This window comes from Nanorana parkeri, unplaced genomic scaffold (assembly GCF_000935625.1).
Source record: "Nanorana parkeri isolate BGI_ZX_2015 unplaced genomic scaffold, ASM93562v1 scaffold1306, whole genome shotgun sequence".
Classification (NCBI taxonomy): domain Eukaryota; kingdom Metazoa; phylum Chordata; class Amphibia; order Anura; family Dicroglossidae; genus Nanorana; species Nanorana parkeri.
Window position 1 is genome coordinate 53,610 of NW_017307574.1, and position 25,099 is coordinate 78,708.

Consider the following 25,099-nt stretch of genomic DNA (forward strand, 5'->3'; position numbering starts at 1 on the left):
AACAGAAGGGCAACAGTGCCGTGTCAGATTCCTCGCATCACCTTTCATCATCTCGTGGAGTCACAGGCGGCCCAACGAAGTACTGATGGGGTGGTCATAATAATCTGGCCACTCAGTGTATAGGTCTTCCATCAATGTATCAGTTCTTAGAACTGTCAGCGTATCCTCTCGGCTGCCAATCATATTCAGATTTCTTGATTTAAGGCCTTGTTCACACCAAATGCAGAGCAGATCCGGTCATCAGGTCTGGACTTGCTCTGCGCTTGGTGTGAACAAGGCCTAATCGTTATACTTTTTGGCCGATTAAAATTCTTTTCATCGCTAATGAAAACACTCACCTCTTCGCCGGCTTCCGGGAGTCCCATCGGAGATCCAGTGACGTCACGGACATCGACATCAACAGACTCCTACCCCCTTCCCCAAGTGGCTCTGTCAGCTAACGAAGGGAAGGGGGGAGGAGTCCGGTGATTTATAATCTAAATCGATTAAAAAAAATTTTGATTAATCGAACACTAACATTTTAATCCGTACCAGCCCTAATATACAGGTGAAACTCGAATAATTAGAATATCGTGCAAAGTTCATTTATTTCACTAATGCAACTTAAAAGGTGAAACTAATATACGAGATAGACTCATTACATGCAAAGCAAGATAATTTAAGCTGTGATTTGTCATAATTGTGATGATTATGGCTTACAGCTCATGAAAACCCCAAGAACCCCAAATCCACAACCTCAAAAAAGTAGATTATTACATGCAATCAATAAAACAAGGATTGTACATAGAACAATATCGGACCTCTGAAAAGTACAAGCATGCATATGTACTCAGTACTTGGTTTGGGCCCCTTTTGCAGCACTTACTGCAATTACTTTTGCACGATATTCTAATTATTCGAGTTTCACCTGTATATGTATATGTATTGTGATTTAAAGAGCTGGATTAATTTGTGTCTTTTTATATTTGCCTAAAGCTCAGCTTTAACAGGACAAAATGAGAAGTTCACTGTTGGGGTTTATATATGCTTTAATTGTACTCATCAGTTTGTGTAATTTAGTTTTTTCCTGTGTTTTATTGCACATATGGAGACTGTTTAACATTGAGTTCACATCCGTATAACTTTCTTCTTGCAGTGAGACCCCTAAACGCTGCTTGGATCTGTCTAACCTGAGTTGCGATGAACCTGGCCTGCAAGCTTTCGTGTCACCTGTTAAAATGGCGACAGGTAATAGCAGTTGCTTGCCTTGCATCGACATAACTGTTCTCTTCTAAAGTAAACCATTAACAAGGTGTATGTATACTGCCATCACAGAGCTCCTTTTTATATGATATTTGTTGCCTGGTTCTCTTAACCCTAAACAAGTGAACAGTGAAGTCCGGACCACCTACATATTTTTTGTACTTGTTCACCATTCGTGATTCAGGACATGCTGAGGCCATTGGATAATGACAGCTAGGCATCTAACATTTTTGAAAGCAGACCTTAGCAATGGCAGTACAAGTTTCCTTCAAAAGAAGGCCCACTTTCTTCAGATTCCAGCTTTTTACTTACTATTTTTCCAGTAGTTTTAACCTCTTGCCGTCCGCCCGTAGTAAAAAAACGGACGGACGGCACTGCAATCAAAGGAGCATACATGATTATATGAGTTCAGTGTTCCATATGTACTGTTGTGAGAAAGTTTTGGGAAACTAAAATAAAGTAGCCACTCAAGCTATCTCCTCACATCACCAGAAAGGCCACTTTAGCATGTCTTAAGTGGCACTATAGTTTATTGGATCAGGCCTGAGTGTTATTTAAACCCAAAAACTAAAATGTAATTTCTTTCTCATCCATTTGAGGTACTCAGGAATTTAGAAAGTTAGTTTATACTGCCCTCCTACAGGAGGTTGGAATTAAAGATGCACAGATACCGGTTTTTCGGTATCGAGTACCGTTACTTATCTTTTGGTATTTGCCAGAATCGGTACTTCCGCTAGCATGGAGCCGGCTTTCCGGGCTATCAGAAAGCCAGACGCATGTCATTACCCGCCAGCCGGCTTCTTGATTGCCTGGGAAGCCGGCTCCATGCTGTTTGGCCGGCTTTATGCTGTTTGGCTGGAAAGCCAGCTTCCGGCCAATCAGGTAACTGGGAGGCAGGTCATTACCCACTGCCCGGTTTGCTGATTGGCCGGGAAGCTGGCTCCATTTTCCCTCGCGGCACTACCGGTCAGAGGAAATCCTGCTCTGACCGGAAGTTCTGGTGTCGGAGCATTTGAGCGCGTAAGAGTAGTTGCCCAAATACTTTGTATTGGTGCATCCCTAGTTGGAATACTGGCAAACAGAACATTTTAAGCCAGCCCCTTTATAATCCCTCCTCTACCCAACATGCCTCTGTTTTTGCTAGTGCCCTAGGAGGTTGGACGCCTTTTCTTCAGCTGTGCTAAACAGTCTATTTTCTGCTATCCTATGTTGCTGTGGATTCTTTTTTTCTGTGACTTCAGTCAAGGTTCCTTGTGGACACTGCTGCTTGAACTGGACTGTGTAGCCGCTTCCTCGATCGCCGCTTCCTCAACTCAGCTTTGGAGGCAGTGCCTGGACATTGCTGGACTGGAAGTTGTAGGGCTAGGCTGGAATGTGACCTTAGGGCACTGAGCTTTGCAATGTGGAGCTTTCCAGACCTGAGTGTATTGTGTTAGTAATTTTGGACAGAGCCGCTTTGAGGCGCTTCCTCACTATTTGCACCATTGGGCGCCTTTTAAAATTTCCTGCCACGCCGGTTTTACTGTGGTGGGGGTTAAAGGCTGTTGGACCTAGCACTGGTGTCATCCAATGGATGAACTCTGCGCTCATTCAGTCTGGAGGAAGCACCATCCCACTGCTGCTTCTGCTCATGAAGCACCACAAGGATATCTGGTCTTCAGCCTGTTTCCACTGCACATCTACATTAACCTGGTCGCCTTGGCCACCTAAAACCCCAATGAGCATTAGCTGCCCCAGATTGTGAGTACATTAGTCCTTGCCTCACATTGGGCCTAGTTGCTTACCGTTGTGTAGATGCAAAATGCCTTTTCTAAGACAGAGGACAGTCCTGCTGCTAAAGGTGACCTCGGCCCATTATAAATGGTAGTTATAAGGGCATTTATTCTGTATCCCCAGAGGGAACCTGTGACGGTCATCTAGAACCTGAGACCTCGTTGGCATTGGTGGGAAATCCCATCTGTAATCTCATGAGATCTCGGGGAAAGCCATTTTCCTCCCCTGAGATGATGTGCATGGTCACATGTCCTAGTCACATGTGCCAGAGTTACAGGAAGTAAAGGGAGATCTAGTAATCTGCCCTTAGTTAAAATGGCCACTGTCAGAAGACTGGGAAAGAGAAATAAGAGAAGCAAAAAATAAACAATCCTACAATTATCTAGAAGAATGTGTTTGTAGATTGTCGTTACTAAGCATGTCTAAAGGTGTCTTTGTTGTTATTTTAAAGAAATGGGTAAAGTTCCTCCTTTAAGGGCCCCAGGTCCTATCACTTTATATTTTTTGCTTGTTCTTGGTACACAAAACCTAAGGCATGCTGGCCATAGGAGGGGTTATGTGGGGGCTGGTTTATAATTGTTCTGTTTTATTAGTGTTCCAAACTTGCACTGTTTCTGAATTCCTTTGCCCCTAATGAACACAAAAATAGGTTTTACAGTACACAAATCTGATTATATTGCAGCTCACCACTCAAATGTGGTGCCTTCATTTAGTTTTAATTTTGCAGGCTAAGAACAGTTTTGGAAAGTACAGAAAATACATGTTGATCTTAGCAGAAATGCAGTATCCTCCCATTATTATATAAACTACTAGTCCTACCAATCCCAAAAGTAATGAAGATAAACAAGGGCAGACCTGTTTTGAGATGCAGTTTGAGCGAGCTAAATCGTGTACAGAAAATGTAATCCAGTGATGCAATGTCCACTAGCTTCCTCGTCATTGCCGACTTCTTCGCCCAGTCTTCTTCCAGGTTCAGGATTTTCAGTCATCTTGATTGGCTATGCAAGGATTATGTAAATCCAGTGCAATCACCCCACTGAAATTCTACACAGAGCTGTGCATGTGTACAGGTAGAAGCTGTTTTGTGTACAGTAAAAAAGCAAATGGGCAGATAAGAGTCCTTTATTGCAGAAGAGACATACATTAGTATCTTTGCAATAAAAAGCCTGTCTGGTCGCCACTTTTTTAATTTTTACATGAAGTTCCACTTTAACCTCTGACATCTTGAAAAGCAAGTGTAATTGGTATAGGGTGTTCCCATCTCACAACAGGAAGTTGGGAGCAGAGTGCATTTCTGGCAGATCAGATATTTTTCTGTACTTGCAGGCACTTTAAAAGGGTTAAGACATGGCTACATGTGCATGTATTGCAGAGATATACAAGGTTATTCACAAAAGGGTGAAGAGTTTGGAGAAGGCAGTAGAGGTGAACAATCTAGGACCACATAGCTGATATGGAAAGTGAACTGAATTGGAGAATTCTTCCAAATCATCATCTATTTTGGCCTAGATTGTTTACTTCTCCTGCCTTCTCCAAACTCTTCACCCTTTTGTGAATAACCCCCATAGTGTTTTAGACTTTAAAAAAAACAAAAAACTTTTTAATCGCCCTGTCATACACTTTTAAGCAAAAAAACAATATCATAGTTTTTGTTTTTTCTTTTTCTTTCCCATGTCTACTTAGGTAAGGGAGACTCGTCACAGTCAATACAGTTAGAAGATTTGTAAGTAGCCTGAGATTTACATGTATTAAATTGAAGTAAACTTGTGTGACAATTGTATTTCTGTCACTGGCTTTGTTTATGAGCATTCATAGTAGATAAATGTTAAACAGTGCATTAACCACTTGCCGTCCATGGCCGTCGCTGAACGGCCGGGCGGGAGCCTTATAGGATCGGAAGGGCGTCTTAAGAACATCCTGCCCCTCAGCACGCACACGAGTGAGGAAACTGTTTGCAATGTAAACATAGACGCCCAATCGCTTTAAGTGTAAAAAAAAAAACTTTAAAAAAAAATTAAAGCATAAAAAAAAATGTAGAATAACATTGGGAACGGCTAATAATTTAACCCCTATTAAATTATTTTTGCTGTGCCAATTTGGGGAAATTTTCCTTCACTTTCTGTCCTATAGACACAACAGCGAATGAGAGAACACAATTTCCATCTTAGTTACAGTTGGAGGTGTCTAAATGGGAGGATTTTCCCTCGACTGTCTCTTTTGGTCACCGGAACAAATGGAGGGATGAATCTCTACCACCAGGACACAGACTGCAATAAAACTCAACAAAGGGTCTAACCCTACTCCTTTCTATCCAAACCTTAAAAAAAAAAAATGCATTTACATACACTTTAACCAGTTGACATCCGCGGTGTTAAACCCCCTTCCCACCCAGACTTTTTACAACGGGCGGACGGCAAGAGGTTAAACCTTTCACTTCCACTGACATAAGGTTTACATCAATGGCAACCTGGGATTCTAAAGACACAAGGTGACTGTCAACTTTATATTGTAAGCAGTGGCGACTCTAGGAACAATATTTAGGGGGGCACATAAGATACCACAGTCAGATGGGTGCCGAGAGCTGATTTAATTGCGGATGGCATCTGCGTCCTGCAGTTGCGACAGAAGCTGCATACAGCGTGTGCTGGTTACTACTTAAACCGGCGTGCTGTGTGCAGCTTCTGAGAAGATACGCTATTAGCATAGCGAGGAAGCCGGCTGCGCATTTTGCAATGCTCCCGCTACGCTAATAGTGTATCTTCTCAGAAGCTACACACAGCGTGCCAGTTTAAGTAGTAACCAGCACACGATAGAGACATCTGATCAGCCGGTTGTTTGTATTGCCTGTACTGTATGTGAATCAATCTTTTAAAATATTACTAAGATTATAGGAGAACTATGAGGTGAGTGCTTTTCACTCACCTCATAGTTCTAGCCGACCTGTGACAATGAGACTGTCACAGGTCGGCTCAGTAGATCGGGAGGACTGTAGCGACGCCACTGATTGTAAGTGATTTTGCAGGTTGAACGCTTACACTGGCTTTAGAAGCTGCACATGGATTGACATGTTTGGTATCTATTTACCCAAAGTAACCCCATCTTTTATACTTAACCAAAAAATGGTTTGATAAACAGTTGCATGAATATCATCTGATGTAAAAAATTTAAACTGCCACCATTTTATTCTCCAGAGTCTCTGCTTTCAGGAAATATATAATTACAAAACGGCTCTGGCAGCGAGGAAACCTGTGCTGAGAGAAATCCAGTTTGTGAGAGAATTTCTCATGATTATTGAATTGTACCTTTTCATAAGAGGTACATGTATTAAATGTTCTGTACTGTGATATAGACATAGATGGCTAGATATATCTATATATACAAATTTTAACATTTATTTATTTTTTTGCAAATTGCCTAACCACAAAAGGTTTTTAAAACTTTTTTTTATCTTTTTTTTTTTTTTATCACTCATCATTTATACTCCAGAACCCAAAAAAGAAGCAAAGTGAGTACTGCATATAGCAGTTTGATCCCTGCATATTTTTGAATGTACGGGGTGTTTGTAGGGTGCATATAGGGGTTTTAGTGAATGTTTTTGGGGTTTTATGCATAGTCTCCCTCTGTGGGTGACTGCATGTCAAAGCAATATTCTAGGCCTCTTTGTCTTTACATTTAATGAAAAAAAAATATTTCAGTTTAACAGTTCTTAGATGTGGTAGCTGCATTAGTTTTCTTTTTTTCCCCTCTTATCTTTTACCTGTTAATCATATCAATAATACAATTCTCTCCTTCAGTGGCTAAACAAACTTGCAGATCTATACACTCCCTTGCATCAGCTGTTTTCTCTAGGGGGTTATTGCCCCCCTTCCCAAACGTACAAATATTTCAGGGGTTCTTCTTGAAGATATTCACTGTCCCATGGCAAAAGGATACATACACTTATTTATTTTTTTTGGACCTAAAGATCTTCATCAGATGGTTTTTGGGTCCAAAATTCCACATGGAATCTGCCGGGTCAGTCATTGCCTCCCTTCAACTGGGGATCTTCTGGCCTCTGTGGACATCAAAGATGCCTACTTACATCCCCATCTTCCCTCCTCATCAACTCCTTCCTGTGTTTTGCAGTTGGCACACAACATTTACAAATAGTTGCCCTTCCCTTTGTTCTGTCCACAGCATCATGGGCCTTCACTAAGGTGCCCGGTCCTGTCTGCTCCAGTTTTGGGGTATCCACATTTGTGGATTATCTTGATGACCTCTTGCTTAAGTAGCAATCATTCCAAGTTCTGTCAGACAACAACCAGCAGACAGTGCAGAGATTCGGATGGATCCTCCATTTTGAGATGTCTGTGACTCATTGTTTGGAGTACCTTGACCTAGTCCTTGACACAGCCCAAAGAGTCTTTCTTCCCTGAAAAAAAGCTTATATGTATCCACTCACACATTTGGGCCCTTTGGTCTTAGGGCCACCACTCCATTGGCTTTTTCATGTGGGTTCTGAGCCTGATGGTGTCTTTGAGGCAGTACCATATGCTCCGCTTTACTCCAGGCCGATACAACTCGGCATTCTGGCTGATTAAAATAAACAGAATCTTAACCTGGAGTCTGGGGAAAGTCCTTTCTGCCACTCATTTGGAAGGTCCTCATGATGGACGCAACCTGTTGGGTTGACCAGGAGTGCTGGATAATTTATTGGTTCAGGAAACCTGGTCCTCAGTTGGGAATCTCAGATTCCCATCAACATTCTGTAACTCGGGGCATTTTGGTTGTCCTTTCAACATTGCACCCCTCTATTGCAGGGTCATCTGAACAAAGTCTAGTCACACAATGGCACAGCAGTGGCTTACATCAACCGTCGGGGTTCCATCCAAGTTAGAATGGATCTCATTCTAACTTGGATGGAACTTCACATTCTGGCCCTGTCAACCCTGCATATCCCGGGGTGGACAGTTGGCAGGTGAACTGCCTCACACATCAGCATCTATATCTGGGACAAATGGTCTCTTACCTTGAGGTGTTTCTAGCTCAGATGGTAGAATGCCAGACGTGGACCTCCTTGTGTTGAATTTCAACAAAAAAACTGCACAAGATTGTGACCTGGTCCAGGGATCCTTGAACAATTATTGGAAGTGCTTTAGTCACTCTGTCATCTGTTCAACCTGACCTATTTCTTTCCCCCCTCCAATAGTTGTGTGTTGGCTGCTACACAGGTTTGAGGCAGAGGGGATTCTGGTGATGCTCATTGCAATGAACTGGCCCAATAGGACTTGTTACTTCTGGTAGACTCTCCGTGGGCCCTTCCAGGCCATCAGACCTTCTGTATTAGAAGCTTGTCTGCCATCCTGCTTCGCAGTTTCTAGATTTACCAGCTTGGCTTGTTATGTCCAGGTCCTAATAGACAGGGGCCTGTCTGATTCGATTATCCATATGCTTCTGAAGCCTATTAAATTGACTGCTTGCAAAGTATACTATCACTCTGAAGGCTTAGTTTGGGTGGTGTGAGGCTAGAAAATTCCACCCTAGGAGGTTCTCTGTGAGATGCTTCCTGTCCTATATCCAGCTGGTCTGGATCAGCCTTTTGGCCTTGAGCACCATCGAAGGGCAGCTCTCTTGGACTTTTTCTTTTTCAAAAGACTACTCACCTCTCACTACTTAGTTGCCGCTTTTTTGCAAGGTGTCGCTCACATCACTTCCCTGTACACTTCCCAGTGACGCCACCGGACGTTATTCAGTCAGTCTTTTGGAGACAACCCTTTAAACCCATCTTGGTTGTTCCCCTAACCAACCTCACACACAAGGTTCCTTCCTTATGGTTATAAGCTCTGCAAGCGGAGTCTCTGCTTGGTGGCCCTTTCCTGCAAAGGATGCTACCTCATGTTGCATGGGGATGAGCTCATCCTGAGGCCATGTTCCCCTTTTCTTCCAAAAGGTGGTTTCCTATGTCTGCCTCAACCAGGACATTGTCCTTTCCTCCCTATGTCCTGCCTTAAGCATTCCAAAGAAATTTCTCTTTTGAATGTGGTCCACACCGTAAGAGTCTACCTCTCAGCTACAGCTTCCATTAGCAATCAGATTCCCTCTTTGTCCTTCCAGAGGGTTTCCTGTAACTGGTTCTATGCCTCTCGCTCTACCATTGCTTGGTGGATCAGACAAGTCCTCATCCGAGCCTATAGGCTGAAGGATAAGGTTACTTCCTTGTTGAGGTGCACTCTACTAGATCTGTCTGTGCTTCCAGGGCTTATCAGCATCAGACATTGGCTTTCTACCCCCTGGTCTTCTGTTCAGGTTGTTTTTATGTTTTACCAGGTAGATGTTCAGGCCTCCTCTTATACCAGCTTCAGGCATTGGGTGTTTTTGGATTTTTAGGCCTTTTTGGGCAAAGTTGCTGTTTGGCTACCCCTCAATTTACTGCTTTTGGACATCCCATGGTCTATTGTTTTTGGTGAATGAATTGCTACATCAAGTTTAATTTTTTTTTATTTACACATCTGCCTCTTTTATAGAACTGAGTTTGTGAAGATATAAAAATGTGAAGGTAACACCATATGCATAAAAATCTGAAGATTCCTTCTTTTTACTCCATATTAATATTTTAAAATATTGTTAATGTCATTCTTTTATTTTAGAATCTAGAACAGATCAAATGTGTGTGAAAAACAAATATTGTAGTTTGTGGGGTTTTGATGCCAGTTTGTGACATCTTCGGAGACTGCCACTAAGCATTCTGACAAATCACACGTCCATGAACCAAAACTAAGGGGTCTATTCACAAAGCTGCCGAAGGATCTGGCCGTAGCTTCGGCCGATCCTTCGGCTAGCTTCGGCACCAGGACCCCTTATACCATTGGCAATCTGTTTTCAGAGATCTAGAGTACCGGAATTCTCCAGTTCTGGTTGTGAAGGGGCTTAGTGTAATTGCTAAAACTGAATTTATATATATTTTTTTTTTTTTAAACAGGAAGTGCCTTAAAGGAACTGTAAATACATCACTGGTAAGTGTCAGTTTTAGTCTGATAATGTTATCGGCAATAAATGTTTTAGTGATTTTAAGCTGAACTCCAGTCTTTTCTTTCTAGTCTTGAAAAGTTGTGCAGGATACTTTCCTGTACTCTGATTTCATGAGCTTACAGGAGTGCATTAGAAGCTTCAGCCAGTCAAACAGAGCAGGCCTCATTTCCTGGCTTGAAGACATCCAGCATTATTTACTCTTTTTTTTTTTTTCTCCCCAGAATCACTGTCCCTGGCCTTTCATTTGATTAGATTTCTTTTCTTTCAATCATGGAGGCTTATGTGGACTTTACTTATGTAGGCTATACACTGTGCAAATTCATCAAGAACCGACCAGAATTTGCACAGTGGGTGCCCCTGTCAGCACCCTTCCGTCCGCCATCCCTCGATCAGCTGATTGAAGGAGCAGGTAGGAAAATCTTCGACCAAAGGAACTTGCAACCAGTCAGTTGCAAGCTCCGTTCAGGAATTCTGACAGCAGCCTGTGGCCGATGTGACAATACAATGCAAAACGGCAGGGGATTCCTCCATCCACGCTTGTGAGGAATCTGTTATATTTTCTTCATTCAGCCCGCAGGTTGAACAAAAAAATATAACCGTGTACATCCAGCTTTAGTGCAAGTGCAGCCTGCCTAGAAAAACTCACTCCTTTTAGACTGACCTCTACCCATTAAGGCATATTGATATTTGCATCACTCCTCCCAAAATCTAGCCCACTACTTGCATCAGGGCTGAGGGCTCTTGAGAGGAGTTTTGAGAAAGGGTTCTGTGAATTTTTCAGGCACCTCTGTACAACACCCTGCCTACCTCTGCCACTAGCCATAATCTGCCTGCATAGAGAGGCAAAGAGACCCAGTGATGGCATTACTGGGTTTTAAATAAATTGTTTAATAAAAATCTGTGTGTGGTGTTTTTTTTTTTTTTTTTTTTTTAAATATAATTCTTTACACATTTTATGAGTGGGGGAAGGAACCAGAGAAAGCATAAATATAAGCAGAGTAAGCTTCAGCCTTAATGCTATACCACCATAGTATTGCATTATTATTGAGGCCAGCCTCAATGAACCTAATATTTCAGTGTTTTTCTTTCTGTTAATTTGATTGACAAGGTGACTTCTTCGATTTCTTTGACCCTAGTATCTGAAAGGCTCCACTAGATTTTTTTTATTATTCTGCCTGACTACAATGCCAAAATGACATCATACTCCTCTTATTGGCACTGTAGGTCTTTTGATACTACTACTATGGATTGTGAAATTTTAAAGCATAATTCTTGAGACCTTTTGACTCCACTTCATATGACATGCACAGATAAATAGGCTAATATGGTTCTTGGATAAAAGGTCAATAGAGATTTCTTAAATTAATACCATCTGCATTCTGTTTAATAACTGGTTTCTCTGTGTGTGTATATATAGCCTAGACTTCTCTGCAGCACCCCAAGTTTTAAGAAGTTTTCTGGACATCAAAGAGATTCTAGTAATAAAGAAAATGTAAGTGTGTGCTATACTTTTTTTTTTAGACTGATCAATTGAAAGTGCTTCTGGAAGCTACTGTATTTTGATGCTTTTCTTTTTTTACAATGGGGGACTTGTATAACGGTGGACTGATGTTGGAGTATATAACCTGCTTGTCCCTAGAATGAAAAAATGTGGCGACAGCTGTATTTATTCATGCCTTTTCATTCTACCTGTTATATGGGTCATCCAATGGCCATATACGATAACCGTGCCTTCTCCGGTTTTCAGGAGGGTGGGCTGTTTAAGAATCCAGGTAAACCCTGCTCTATACTGCTTCTCCGGGAGGCAGCCATGACAGAGATTTCTCCATCATTTGGAACAAAGGTAAGTTTCATGATGGAGACAGTGTTCTTTTATAGGTAATAGCTGTGCTTTATATCACAGATGTTGGTTTAAAAGGCTTCTAAGAATGTGTTTATGGGTTCTGTACACTAAGCCTTCTGATTTTGTTACTAGTTGCCTTTTCTAACCAACATACATGCCGGATGAACTTTTATATGCAGCAGTAGTGAGCAGAAAAAATACTGACGCCTCAACAGGGAATCAGACAAATTAACCAGTTGACATCCGCGGTGTTAAACCCCCTTCCCATCCAGGCCATTTTTCAGTATTCAGCGCTGCGGTACTTGGGGGCGGCAGACGGTCCAAAAAAAACGAGCGGGGGACCGAAAAAACGAGCACATATAGATGATCGGCAGGCTATAGAGCTGCCGATCGTCTATATGTGAAACACCCGGTAACGGGTGTTTGCATTGCACGGGTCCTCTCTGCTCATGCGTGCCCGCGCAGAAAAAAAATGCCGTCCAGAGACGGCAACCCGCCAATGCAGCAGTGCCGTCCGTTTTTTTACAACGGGCGGACGGCAACTGGTTAAATTGATCCCATGCAAATAGGGCTTCATTTTGTGTTTTCACTACACATTTTGTGCCAAAATAGTTATTTTAACAGCTAAGCTCATGATGTGCTGTAGGTACTGCTTCGGCAGTAGGTATGCCGGTGTTTTTAGAAAGGTTAGCCTAGACCCACTGAATCTGTATTCGGTTTTGGAAACTTAGTGACCAATGCTGGTCACAATTATTGCTGCATCTTGTATAGAAAAAGTATTGGCAATATGCTTCTGTTACCAAAAAGCAAAAGCATTACACTAAAATATTTTCATGACCTCCTAATTTAATGGTTATGCTTTCGAATCGGTTATTTTGCTGTACTGTACTTCTCCTATTGTCGTCCATATTTTAGCATTGAAATGTTTCCGAAATAAGTTTTTGTGTTGTCCATAATCATTTGTACAGGATGACCTCTGTATGGAGGAGGACTCTGAGCTCCAAGTCATTGCTTCTCCTATCGGTGCTACTCTAGCTGGTGTTGACGAAGACAAAGTAGGGAACCTTGATGGGTTCTCTGAATTTTTCGCTATGGATGACGAGGAGGAGCCAGAGGTAAAAACTGGAATTCCAGTACACATATATATCTGCTACCTTTTTGGTCGAATGTTACAAGGTAACCACTCTTGTGGCTTTCCCAACAACATAGTTGCATAGTTAAATAGTATTTGAAGTTGAATAAAGACATAAGTCCATCAAGTCCAACCTATTGGGTGTGTGAATTTATGTTTGAGCAGGTGCGTGTGTATGAGTCCATGTGTGATCTTGTTCTTAGGCGTACCTGTACCCCTGTATATTATGCTCTCCGAGGAACTCGTCCAAGAGTTTCTTGAATGCTTCCACACTCTTAGCTGAAATCACTTCCTGCGGCAGCGAGTTCCAGACCTTAACCGCTCTGTGAAGAACCCCTTGCGCCTACAAGAATATCATGTCCCCCCTTAATCTCCTAACCTCCAACGAGAACATATTTAATTTGAACAGCCTTGTTTCATAATTCAGGTCCTCAAACCCCTTAAGGTTTACAAGTACACGTTCCTTTAGCCAGTTTTCTATCCACGTGCACACTACTTCATCTATGCCCATAGCCCTTAGCTTTTATGAACATAAACAAGCGTTTATGTGGCACCGTATCAAATGCTTTGGGAAAAGTCCAGATAAACCACATCCACCGTCCTCCCTCCATCCAGATCTCTACTTACCTCTTCGTAAAAGGTCAGCAGGTTGGTCTGACAAGAACGATCCTTCCTAAATCCTTGCTGGTTATCAGTTATTATGCCCTGATCCCGGACGAATTCCACTAACAGTTCACATACTATGCATGTCAGACTAACTGGTCTATAGTTCCCTGGTTGGCATTTTGACCCTTTTTTGAATATAGGTACCACATTTGCTCCTCCGCCAGTCGCTTGGCACTCTACCAGCCATTAATGATTCCTCAGAAATGAGAAACAATGGTTTTGTTATCTCCTTGTTCAGTTCCTTGAGTACCTTGGGATGTAGATTATCGGGTCCTAATGCTTTATTTGCATTTAGTAGTTTAAGCCTATGTTGTATCCCAGTTTCAGTCAATCACTCAGGTGTATTTCCTGTTAAATCTTGTGTTTTATCACATAAAACTCGTCTGTTTCCTTGGTGAATACTGACGAGAAAAAAAGTATTTAGCGCCTCGGCCCTCTCCTTGTCGGTGAGTAACGTCCCATATGTCCTTTATTGAGCCTATCTGGTCCTTTTTCTCCCCTTTTTACTGTTTATGTATTGATAACATTTTTTGGGGTTCCGTTTACTAACTGTGACTAACTGTATTTCTCACCCTCAATTTTAGCTGCCCGGACTACCAGTTTACATCTTTTATTACATTCTTTGTACTTTTGAATGCCAATACTGACCCCTCTGTTTTATACTTAGTAAATGCCACTTTCTTTTCCTTAATGTGGTGTTTTACCGATTTTACTTAGCCATATTGGCTTTGTTTTTGATCTTTTACTTTTGTTCCCCAGCAGTATACACCTGGTAATAGCATTTTTTAATTTGTTCTTGAAACAGTCCCACTTTTGGTCAAAGTTTAGTTGATGAAATAAGTTTTCCCATTTGTTTACCCACTATGTTGCGTAGTTTATCGAAGTTGGCCTTCCTGAAGTTTAGGCTTCCTGTCCGCCCATCCCCCTTCCCTTTCTTCCCTATTACAATATCCTCAATTAACTCCGTATTATTGCTGATGATCAGATCTAGGATGGCATTTTCCCTAGTTGGGACCTCAACCATCTGATCCATTAAATTGTCTCGCAACATATTAAGAAAACGGGCCGCCTTTGCCGATTTTGGAAGTTCCATTAGCCCAGTTGATGCATGGGTAATTGAAGTCTCCCATAACCACAACATTTCCCTGTTTCCCCGCTATTTCTATTTAGGATTGTAGGTGGGCCTCCTCCTCTTCCCCTATATTTGGAGGTTTATAACAGACACCCACAATACGTTTACGGTGATGGTTCGTTCTACCTAGTTCGAGCCATAATGATTCCACATCATCTCCACCATCTGACGTGATATCGTCACGTATGTGCATAAGGAGGTTATTTTTAGCATATATACATACTCTCTTTCCCCCCTTCTTGCCAGCCTGTCCCTCCTGAACAGGTTGTACCCTTCTATGTTAGTAGCCCAATCGTGTGTGCTGTCTAACCATGTTTCTGCTATTCCTACTATATCTTAGTCCTCGAGTAACAAAACTTCAAGATCTTGCAGAATAACAGTTCTGCAAGCTTAATTGCCAATTGAAAGGTTAAGTGATCTGTAAAAAAAAAAAAAGTTAAATATTCGTAGGTGTTGGCCAAAGGCAGTGAGCCACACTTGAACATGTTTGCTTTCTAGTTTACTTTTAAGCAATATGCTCATAGGGTTTTCCTTTTGTGCTAGTTGTAACCAGCCTTGTCATGGATAAGTAGCATTGCATATATATTCCTCTGTTTTGTTTGACTTATTGCATTTAAAGGATAAAAACAGGCAGGATAAAACCCCACTGAAATGTCAATCTGCTCAAGATATGTGCAAACTGTTCAGGCTACATTTGATACAAACATACTGGGCATCTCTCCTTTTACCATATGGGCCGTATACCAGCCCCTAATGCATGCATTGAGCAATGGAGAGTAGTGCAAGTGATATGGCATACATATAACTGCACAAAGATCTGATGTGTTTGGTGTTTTTTGTTTTTATTTTGTATTTTTATATTCCATTAATATAGTATCTGTAAAGTAGTATGTAATTTCTTCTCCCTTACAAAGGATACATCCACAGTTGCGGCTAATTTGTCCTCCTCAATGGCCATCCTACTCTCTGGACCTTTGATGACTCAAGAGGTGGATGTCAGCAATGTAAGTAAAGCACTTTTTTTACATGCATTATGTGAGACAATATCCGAGAAGGTTTTGTTTTATGTATTGATGTTCAACTTCTACAGTAAGGGCGGTTAAGAGTCCATGTTCTTGTATCCCTGTGGTGAATGGTAAGTCCATACTTCCAGAACACCTGTTGCTACGAATGCTGACTGTAAATCAAAATATTCAGTAAGATAGAAGTCCGTAAAAAAAATTAGAACCCTGCATCTTGGATTGCTTTTACATTTATGAAACTATAACCATTAAAGGGGTTCTAAAGCCTCCGTTTTTTTTTGCCTATCACTACTGCTATCAAGCAGTAGATATAGGCAAAAAAAAAAAATGCTTTTAACAGCGGTTCAAACTTACCTTGTTTTTGCTGCGTGCTCCCGTCCGAGAAAACAAAACTGCTCGGGCGGCCGCAAAGCATCTTGGGGCGGGCGCAGTTCGGATTCTCGGCCGGGAGACGAGCAGAGACGCAAGGTAAGTCTATGGACGCGTGCACCCGCATGCAGACACCGCTGGATCGGAAGTGCCTGCAAGCGGAGAGGATTCAGCACCGCTGGAGGGACAGAGGAAAACTTCAGGAAAGAAGAGGAAGATCGGATTAAGAGAAATCATTTAAGGTAAGTAAGATGAGGAGAGGGAGAGGTGTTCTGTGGTCCTAACACTTCCTGTCCTTGGTTGACACTACTGCTCCTCCATAGGTACAGTGAATGAGCACAGTCGCCCTGGGATAGGAAATGTGTTACTGGCAAGATCACCAGGCAAAAATAAAGGTTTAATAAAAGCCTGAAAAAAAATGTATGCAGCCTCCTCATCATCTAAGGAATGGTAAGATGCAGTATTACATTTTTGTTCTTGGGTTTAGATGGTGCACAACATTTTCTTAACATTAGTTTCAAAAGACAAACCTGTAAGTAGCCTCCAGACAGGAAGGTCACATGTACTTCAGTATGAAGGCGGAATAGTTTTCTTGACATCCTAACAATACAAAGGGTTCTTTGCAATCTGCTCTCATATTGTCCTATGGGGATGTACTTATAGGGACATTATAAATGTATGTGCTTTAAGATTGAGAGGGTGCGGTACCAGTGTTTCAGTTTTGGGTCAATGCTGTTGGTTTTAATACCCACAGAGTTTCTATAGCTCATGGAAAATTTGAGGTCTTTTGCTTCCGAGTTGTCATCTCCTCCCACTCTTACACAATCCTATAGGATTTTGCTCTCACCACTAAATTAAATAAGTAGCAGTAGTGACACTTAAATAACTATGTATTGACCAGGCCAGATTTACTCGCTGCTGCCGTCCCAGGGCCAGGTTCCTCAATGCACCCCTCCTGTCCCACCACTATTATCTGGAAATAGCAGCTGTCAAAAAGACAACTGGTATTTGTTTTGTATTACACAGCAAGAGTAGCTTGCAAGATGCAATCACTCCTGTGTAAAATGACACTTAGTCTGTGAGTGTCTGTGAGTGTCATTGAGTAAATAAAATGAAACCATACATTCATTTATTGTATTCACTATTTGATTTATATGTAGATCAAAGGTGTGACCTTTTAATCTACATATGAATCAAATGGTAAGTTCTGTTAATGGTACAAAGCATGGCAAGGTTATTTTGCACATTTTCAATTTTGTGCATTTTCTTATGCAGCGCTGACAAAAGTAACTAACAAAACAAAAAGAATTATGGTGTAAATAAATATAACACAATAGCTAAAGGGAGTAAGAAGTTAATTAGGGCTAGCTGTGGTTTAACAGAGGTAAAATAGAAATAGTTATTGTTCAATATTTTTTTTTTTCAACTTTCTTTTGTAATTTATATTTTTAGTGTCATTTCTAAATAGGGGGGAAAAAAATCTATTAAATGTGTACTTTCTTTTAAAACAATAAACACTGGTCAGAGTAAAATTTAAAAGAAAAATATATAGCTGTATAGATATATATACACTGAGTGGCCAGATTATTATGACCACCCCATCAGTACTTCGTTGGGCCACCTTTTGCCTTCAATACTGCGGCGATTCTTCTTGGCATTGACTCTACGAGATGTTGAAAGGTGATGCGATGAATCTGACACCATGCCTGATGAATAGCACTGTCCAGTTCTGTGAGATTTGATGGTTGTGGAACCAGCTGCCTGATGGCTCTTTCAACTTTGTCCCACAAATGCTTAATTGGATTGAGATTTCGTGATTGTGGAGGCCAACTAAGCAAGGTAAAGTCTCCCTCATGTTCTTGAAACTACTCCTGCACAATACGAGCACCGTGGCATGGCGCATTGTCTTGTTGGAAGAAGCCATCTCCATTGAGATACGCCATCAACATGATGGGATGAACTTGATCAGCAACTATACTTTGGTATGTTGTGCTATTCAGACATTGTTCCACACGAATTAAAGGGCCCAAATCATGCCAGGAAAACATGCCCCAAACCATAACACTGCCCCCACCAGCTTGAAGGGTTGTACTCATGCATGTGGGATGCATGCTTTCATGCTGTTCCCGCCAAATTCTCCCTCTGCCCTCTGCATGATGCAACTGGAATCGTGATTCATCGGACCACATGACTTTTTTTCTAATGCTCGACTGTCCAATCGTTGTGTTCCTGTGCGAATTGGAGACGTTTTATCTTGTTAACGGCAGACAGCAAAGGTGTTCGAACAGGCCTTCGGCTTCCATATCCCATAAAGATGCAGTGTACGGCCAACAGTGCGTTCATGGATCCTCTCAAATGATCTCTGATTAAGATCTGCAGTAATTTGATGCACTGTTGCCCTTCAGTTGTCTTGTACCAGTCTTGCCACTCTCCGTTCTGCCCTAACATTGACTAGTCGCTGACGGCCACAATTTGCACGTTCAGACCCAGATTTTCGGCTGACAGTCCAGTCTTTAAACACTTGAACAACAGCTGCTCTTGAACATTTAACGAATTCTGCTGTTTTGCTGATACTCACTCCATGGCTCAGAGCGCCAACAATCATCCCACGTTCAAAGGCTGTTAAATCGCGTTGTTCACCCATATCTTCAGAAAAAAAATCACTTCTACTGTCGTGGTAAACAACCTGCTTCCCTATTTATAATGGTCTGGCCCTCTAGCAACTTCAGCGCAAAATTATAGCTAATTTGCCTACAAACGTCAGGTGGTCATGATAATCTGGCTATATATATATATATAATTAATGCATTTTTTGTCTCTAAATTTACCAAAGCAATGTTGCTAGAGAAAGCATAGTCTAAACATACAGTAAATAAAAACAACGTATTACTTTTATCTTAAGTAATAACACGGTTCTCGCCAAATAAACAGACCATAGTGGAAATGTAGTCATTGCTCTGGTCCACAAGGGGTTGTTCTATAAGGTGGCTGTTGTCTTTTTTTATTCTATTTATTTATTTTTACTCAAAATGTATGAATTCAATGGATTCTTTACATGTGTATAGGTGTCTATGAATCGGAGCCGTCTTTATCGATCACCATCTATGCCAGAGAAGCTAGATCGGCCTGTGTTGAAGAGACCTGTACGGCCCCAAGATGGTGAAACTCCTGTTAGGGTAAAAAGAAGACGCAGTACAAGCAGTTCACTCAAGTCTGAAGATGAAGAAAACTCTCAGCCGAGAAGACGGGTAAGAAAATGGGGTGTGCACTGGATTATATGGATGGAAATGGTGAATTCAGATTACATGAAGTGTTCTTTATCTACTTAGCTTATTATATATGTTGTTGCAGATATCCTTTCTGGTATCAAGATGAATTATTCTTTTGTCTCGGGATATAGGTTAGCTTGTTCCAGAGAACTTATCTGATCTCTTTCAAACACTCTAAATTTATTATAGACTATAGGAGATCCAAATCAGAAAGGTCTTTGACCTTGTAATGAAGATGCACTCACTGCATGTTTTTCGCCTAAGCAGCAGGGCTGACATCAAGGAAATGGGCAGTCCAACCCAGTTTTCTCATATCCTGTGTATCACTGGCAGCATAGCTTTTCCATTGCTTTCTGTTTGTAATTGTTTTGTATTGATCTTATTGTAATTTATAACAGTATTATATCTGACAGCTAACAAACCATTCTTTATAAAAGTGCTATCAGCAGAGTTGCAGGTTTATGCACCGCACAGTACTCCTAGTACTGGTCTAGAGAAAAGTAACAGAAGGTAGAGAAACTAACTTATCCAAACTCGGGGGAAGGAATTGGCTTCCAGTTTCATATGTGTCTTGTTAACTTGAATGTAATGGGAGATGCAGGCAGGAAATTCAAAGAAAGTAGGTTATACAGCCCAGTTTCAGGTAGTACATTCTTACAGACTCTCTATGGATCTGTGTAGGCTTACTCTGCTAGGGAGTACATAAAACTCAGGCTGAGGTCAATTTAAAGTGCTTTTCCACTTTTTTGTCAAATTTGAGAAAACCCCTCTATGTATCCACACAGCATACAAAAAAATAATTAAAAAAATACACACACACACACATATATATATATATATATATATAAAATGATACATTGATAAAATACCCTTTTAGGATGTTTTGTTGCGGGCAACATGGCTGATTCCTGGATTTCCTCAGCATCTTCACAGTCATCTGTCCTTTATAGAAAGACTTAGGACAGAAATTGGAGGATTGTTTTTCTTTCCTTAACTTTCGTTAACATACAATGGAGAAATCCCTCACAGCCCTCTTTAACATTACAAAAGGAGAGGCAAGTAGAAATGTTAACCCTTAAGAAGCTTAGAAACCATGTCAAAGCAATTTTAAACTGCAAAAAGCATTTTTTTTTTTTTTTTAGCTTATTCTTTTTGATTGGGAACATGTAGCAATTTTGCTGCAAAAGTGGAAATGCACTTTAAACATACTTAATAGCTTTAGTTCAATAGTTGTCTTAGGAACTCACTAAATACTTTCACTTGTTGCCTGAAATTGCTTTCTAACCCTTTCACTGCTAAGGATGTAAGGCTTGCATCAGAACAGAATAGCTTGCAGCTGGCCAGTTCCGTGAGCCTTACATCCTTGGCATTGCTCACTGGTATAAGCTCATGGTCACTTGTTGTTTTTGCTGTCTGTCCTTTTTAAAGAGGAACTTAACCCACCAGTTAATGTCCCCTAAAACAGTTACTAAGGCATTCCAACTGTCAAGGTTGCCGTTGTGCTTATTTCAGTTCTCAATCAAACTTCAAGCCCTCAAGTGGCTGGTTTCATAGCTGATCACATGTGCTGCAGCATGGCAACTGCGATCCAAACAGAGGCTAAGGTGGCACCTTCCTTGGCTGTAATGGATAGGAGGTTGTAGTTCCACTTTGAAAGAGTTTGCTTTGTTTTACACTTCTGTTTCTATTTATTCAGGGAGCGTCTCTGAAAAAGACCTTGTCTCTTTGTGATGTAGACATTACTAAAGCTTTGGATGAGGATTATAGTCACAGACAACTGGTTGGGGATTTTACAAAGGTAAGGTGTGTGTGTGTGTGTGTGTGTGTGTGTATATATGTATGTATGTGTAAATATATATATAATGTACAGAACAAATATCTGTCTTAATTGAAAACATTCTAAAGCCCCTAGTTATCAACACTGGGAGTTTTATACAAGACACCACAGATTTCCTGAACAAACTGAGCCTAATCACCAACCTACCTGCTAATACTATACTTGTCACCATGGATGTGGAATCTTTGTACAGTAACATCCCCCATAAAGATGGTATTGAGGCCTGTACCAAATTCCTTTCCTCCCATAATGTCAGACAAAAATATGATAGTGAAACCATCGCCAAACTCATTGAATTTATACTGACACACAACTACTTCAATTTCAATGACAACATCTATTTACAAATGACCGGGACTGCTATGGGGACAAAAATGTCACCACAATATGCCAATCTCTTCATGGCTGACCTAGAAAACAGATTCCTAGCCACTCACCCTCATAAACCATTCAAATATTATCGTTATATTGACAATATTTTTGTAATATGGACAGAAGGAGAAGAAAGCCTTTTAAACTTCCATGAATCATTAAATTCATTCCATCCATCCATGAAATTTAAAATGAATTTCTCAGTACACAGTGTGTTTTTTCTGGATTGTGCCATAACGGTCAGAATTGGCTCACTCTGTTCCTCTGTGTACAGAAAACCCACAGACAGGTACAGCTACCTCCATAATTCCAGCTTCCATCCAAAATACACTAAACAGGGTGTCATCTACAGCCAAGCAATCCGATACCACCGCATTTGCTCTGACACTGAGGGCAGAGACAAACATCTGAGCACACTGGCTGATGCATTTCGGCGAAAGGGCTATAGGGAAAAGACTATTTCTAAAAAGATTACATCTGCCCTAAGAACACCACGGGGAAGACTGCTACAGCACAAAGAGAAGAAAAACCAAACCAGGACCCCTCTTGTAGTTACCTACAACCCTACTCTAGAGGTAATATGCAAAATTATCAAAGATCTACAGCCAGTACTCTCAGAAGACCCCGTTCTTAATTATTCCCTCAGCCCCCAATACTAGCTTTCAAGCAACCACTGAACCTGAGAAGAACATTGGTACGCAGTAAGCTGACCCCAGAACAGGCGTTTACACAGAATGGCACAGTACAAAATATAAGCCGAGGGGGGCACTTTTCAGCAAAAAAAATGGGCTGAAAATCTCGGCTTATACTCGAGTATATACGGTAGTCCTGACATGTTTTTAAATAATGCAAGAGTAACTAGTAACATTTTGCAATTAGCATTTGTGTTTCAACATTTTTTGTGTCACAGGTTTATGCTTTGCCCACTGTGACTGGACGGCACCAGGATCTTCGCTACGTTACTGGAGAGACTGTGAGTGTATATTTTACAGCTGGAATTGCATGAATAATTTGTATGGGTTAATTAAAGGCATGTTAAACTAACAAACTCAGGAGTTAAATTTAAAAAATGCATTCAGGTACCTTCACTATTAACAAAAAGGTATCTTATTTGTGAATCACTCGGCTGTAGATCCTCAAATCATCTCTGAATTCCTTCTGGCATTGTCCTTCCTTCTGGAGGGTGGCTACTTTTGTTCTCCATGGTCCCTGTGTGTGTTGTAAATTAGCCACTGCTTCAAGCTCACTCCTGTGATGGACTAAAATCTCACATTTTAGTTTACTAATTTGTATTGAGATTGTAGTCCATCACTGTAGCGAGCTTGGAGCAGTGACTACTCTACAACACACACAGGGACCATGGAGAACAAAAGTAGCCACCCTCCAGAAGGAAGGACAGTGTCAACACCAATTCAGAGATGATTTGAAGATCTACAGCCGAGTGATACACAAATAAGATACATTTTTTGTTAATAGTTAAGGTACTTGAATGTATTTAAAATGTAACTCTTGAGTTTAGGATCACTTGAAGTCACACTTTTTAGTAAAGCTTTCAAGTGACATTAAAGTTGGTTTTTTTTTACGCTTTTGTAATTCTGCTTTTAATACTTACCCTATGTCAGGGCTAAAAATTTCAGGTTCTGAAGTACTAGCCAGTCCTTAAGAGTTACTCGCCACCAGTTGCCCCACCTAACCCCTACCCTGCCCCGACCTTAACTCCACCCCTAAACACACCCTCTTAAATTATCTCATGAAATTACACTGTTAAATGTTTCATTCAGAATAAAGTTACAAAAATAAATATTAACCATAACAACTTTAACAATATTAACATAACGCAATGTAAACATAAAGGAAAATAAGTATCAATAAAAATCAGAACCCTCCAACGCGATAGACTCTGAACTATGCCACGGAATAGACTCAGGACCCTTCAATGTAATACTCGGGACCCTGCAACGCATTCATTTTACTATTTTATTATTAAATATGAATGAATAGTTATTTAATTACTAATACTATTTAATATTGATGAATACTATTATTTAACTATGTGTTTAATGTGAGCACTACACTTTGTGTTATCTCAAACCAAAACCTAAATACAAGTGCCGTGCTACACTACTAAACAAAAATCTGTAAAAACAATCACCAACAATGTGAAAAGAAGAAACTGTGATAACATCAAATACACACTGTAATAAATATAATATTTCCTCCACAAAAGCACAATGTTCTGTGAAGATATAACTTAGGATTGGACTTTTCTGTTTCTCTTATCTCTTAGGTCTCTGGAAGCGCAGCACTTGCATTTAAGCTTTAGTTTGAGATAACACATCAAGTAGACACAGACATGTTGCTTCCAGCAGTGGTGTGGGCGTGTGTGTCGGCGGGGCAGCATCAGCATGAGGCAGAGAAAGTGTGAGCCCTAATACACCGGCTGAATTTCCACTCGCAAAATGCGAGCAGGCGAGTGGAAATTTTGAGCTCTGCCCTATGTGATGCCTCTTCCTGCGATCATCTCATTCCTTCCACCCGTTTCCAGCAGTCTCTCCAGCCCTGGTACCGCTCTTTGATCCAGAGCAGACTTCTGTGTCGTATAGAGTCTATCTGGTGTGCACGCTCCCGGCTGCGTGCATTCACAGTGTCTCTGCTCTCCCCGCCGGTGACAAGGACTCCTCATGCGCCCGCCCACATCGTCCTCCTGCACAGCCGTCCGGGACCAGTGTACTGCAGCCAGGAGCGAGTGATGCAGGCACAGGTAAGTATTTACCTGTTACCTGTTTGGTACCTTTTTTTAATGTTGTGGTATGTATCTCCTGCTTACCAACAGTAGATACAGTATATGCAAACATAATTTAGACTTTAATTCTACTTTAAGCACTCTGTGTTTTTCTAGTGAGCCTGTTAAGGCACTTGGCCAAAGTTGTGCCTGGCTACCATTCGCATGCATATTTCATTGTTTAAGTAACACGAGTTCTTGATGGTTTTAGCTGGCAGCATTAATGCACGGAGAGTTCAGTAGTCTTGTGGAAAAATTCTACCTCATCGACTGCCGATATCCTTATGAATACGAAGGGGGCCATATCAAGGTGAGCCACTGCAGTTCAGAAAGTATGATTATGTGTACTAAAATATGACAAAGCTGTTATGGAAATTTCTTCTTAAATTGAACATTTACGCCCTATCACTAAAAATCGCATCAGCATACAACGCTGCATGCTGATATGAAATCATCTTGTGTTCATTAGGTAAATAAACATATTTTTCTTCTACTTATTTCTTCTAATTACTAATTTATTTATTTTTTCCTCCTTCCTGGTCTTTGGCACAAATGATGTAATCTGTGCTGGCACAAATTATGTAATCTGTGCCCGAACATTGCATCCTGGGAAGCTTACCTCAGCAGAGCATTGCTGGGAAATCTCATCTTG

The 25,099-nt window shown here is 41.0% G+C and overlaps 1 protein-coding gene across 1 annotated transcript in view; it reads left to right on the forward strand.

Moving 5' to 3' along the window:
• The window catches only part of CDC25C (cell division cycle 25C), a 40,913-nt gene that overhangs the window by 6,197 nt on the left and 9,617 nt on the right, over window positions 1-25,099 (forward strand). The window contains exons 2-12 of the mRNA XM_018569222.1: window positions 1,136-1,227; window positions 4,699-4,738; window positions 9,974-10,007; window positions 11,441-11,515; window positions 11,771-11,866; window positions 12,835-12,981; window positions 15,711-15,809; window positions 19,253-19,435; window positions 21,153-21,254; window positions 22,576-22,638; window positions 24,659-24,757. Coding sequence (XP_018424724.1) covers window positions 1,136-1,227; window positions 4,699-4,738; window positions 9,974-10,007; window positions 11,441-11,515; window positions 11,771-11,866; window positions 12,835-12,981; window positions 15,711-15,809; window positions 19,253-19,435; window positions 21,153-21,254; window positions 22,576-22,638; window positions 24,659-24,757 — 1,030 coding nt within the window. The remainder of the gene's footprint in view (window positions 1-1,135; window positions 1,228-4,698; window positions 4,739-9,973; window positions 10,008-11,440; window positions 11,516-11,770; window positions 11,867-12,834; window positions 12,982-15,710; window positions 15,810-19,252; window positions 19,436-21,152; window positions 21,255-22,575; window positions 22,639-24,658; window positions 24,758-25,099) is intronic.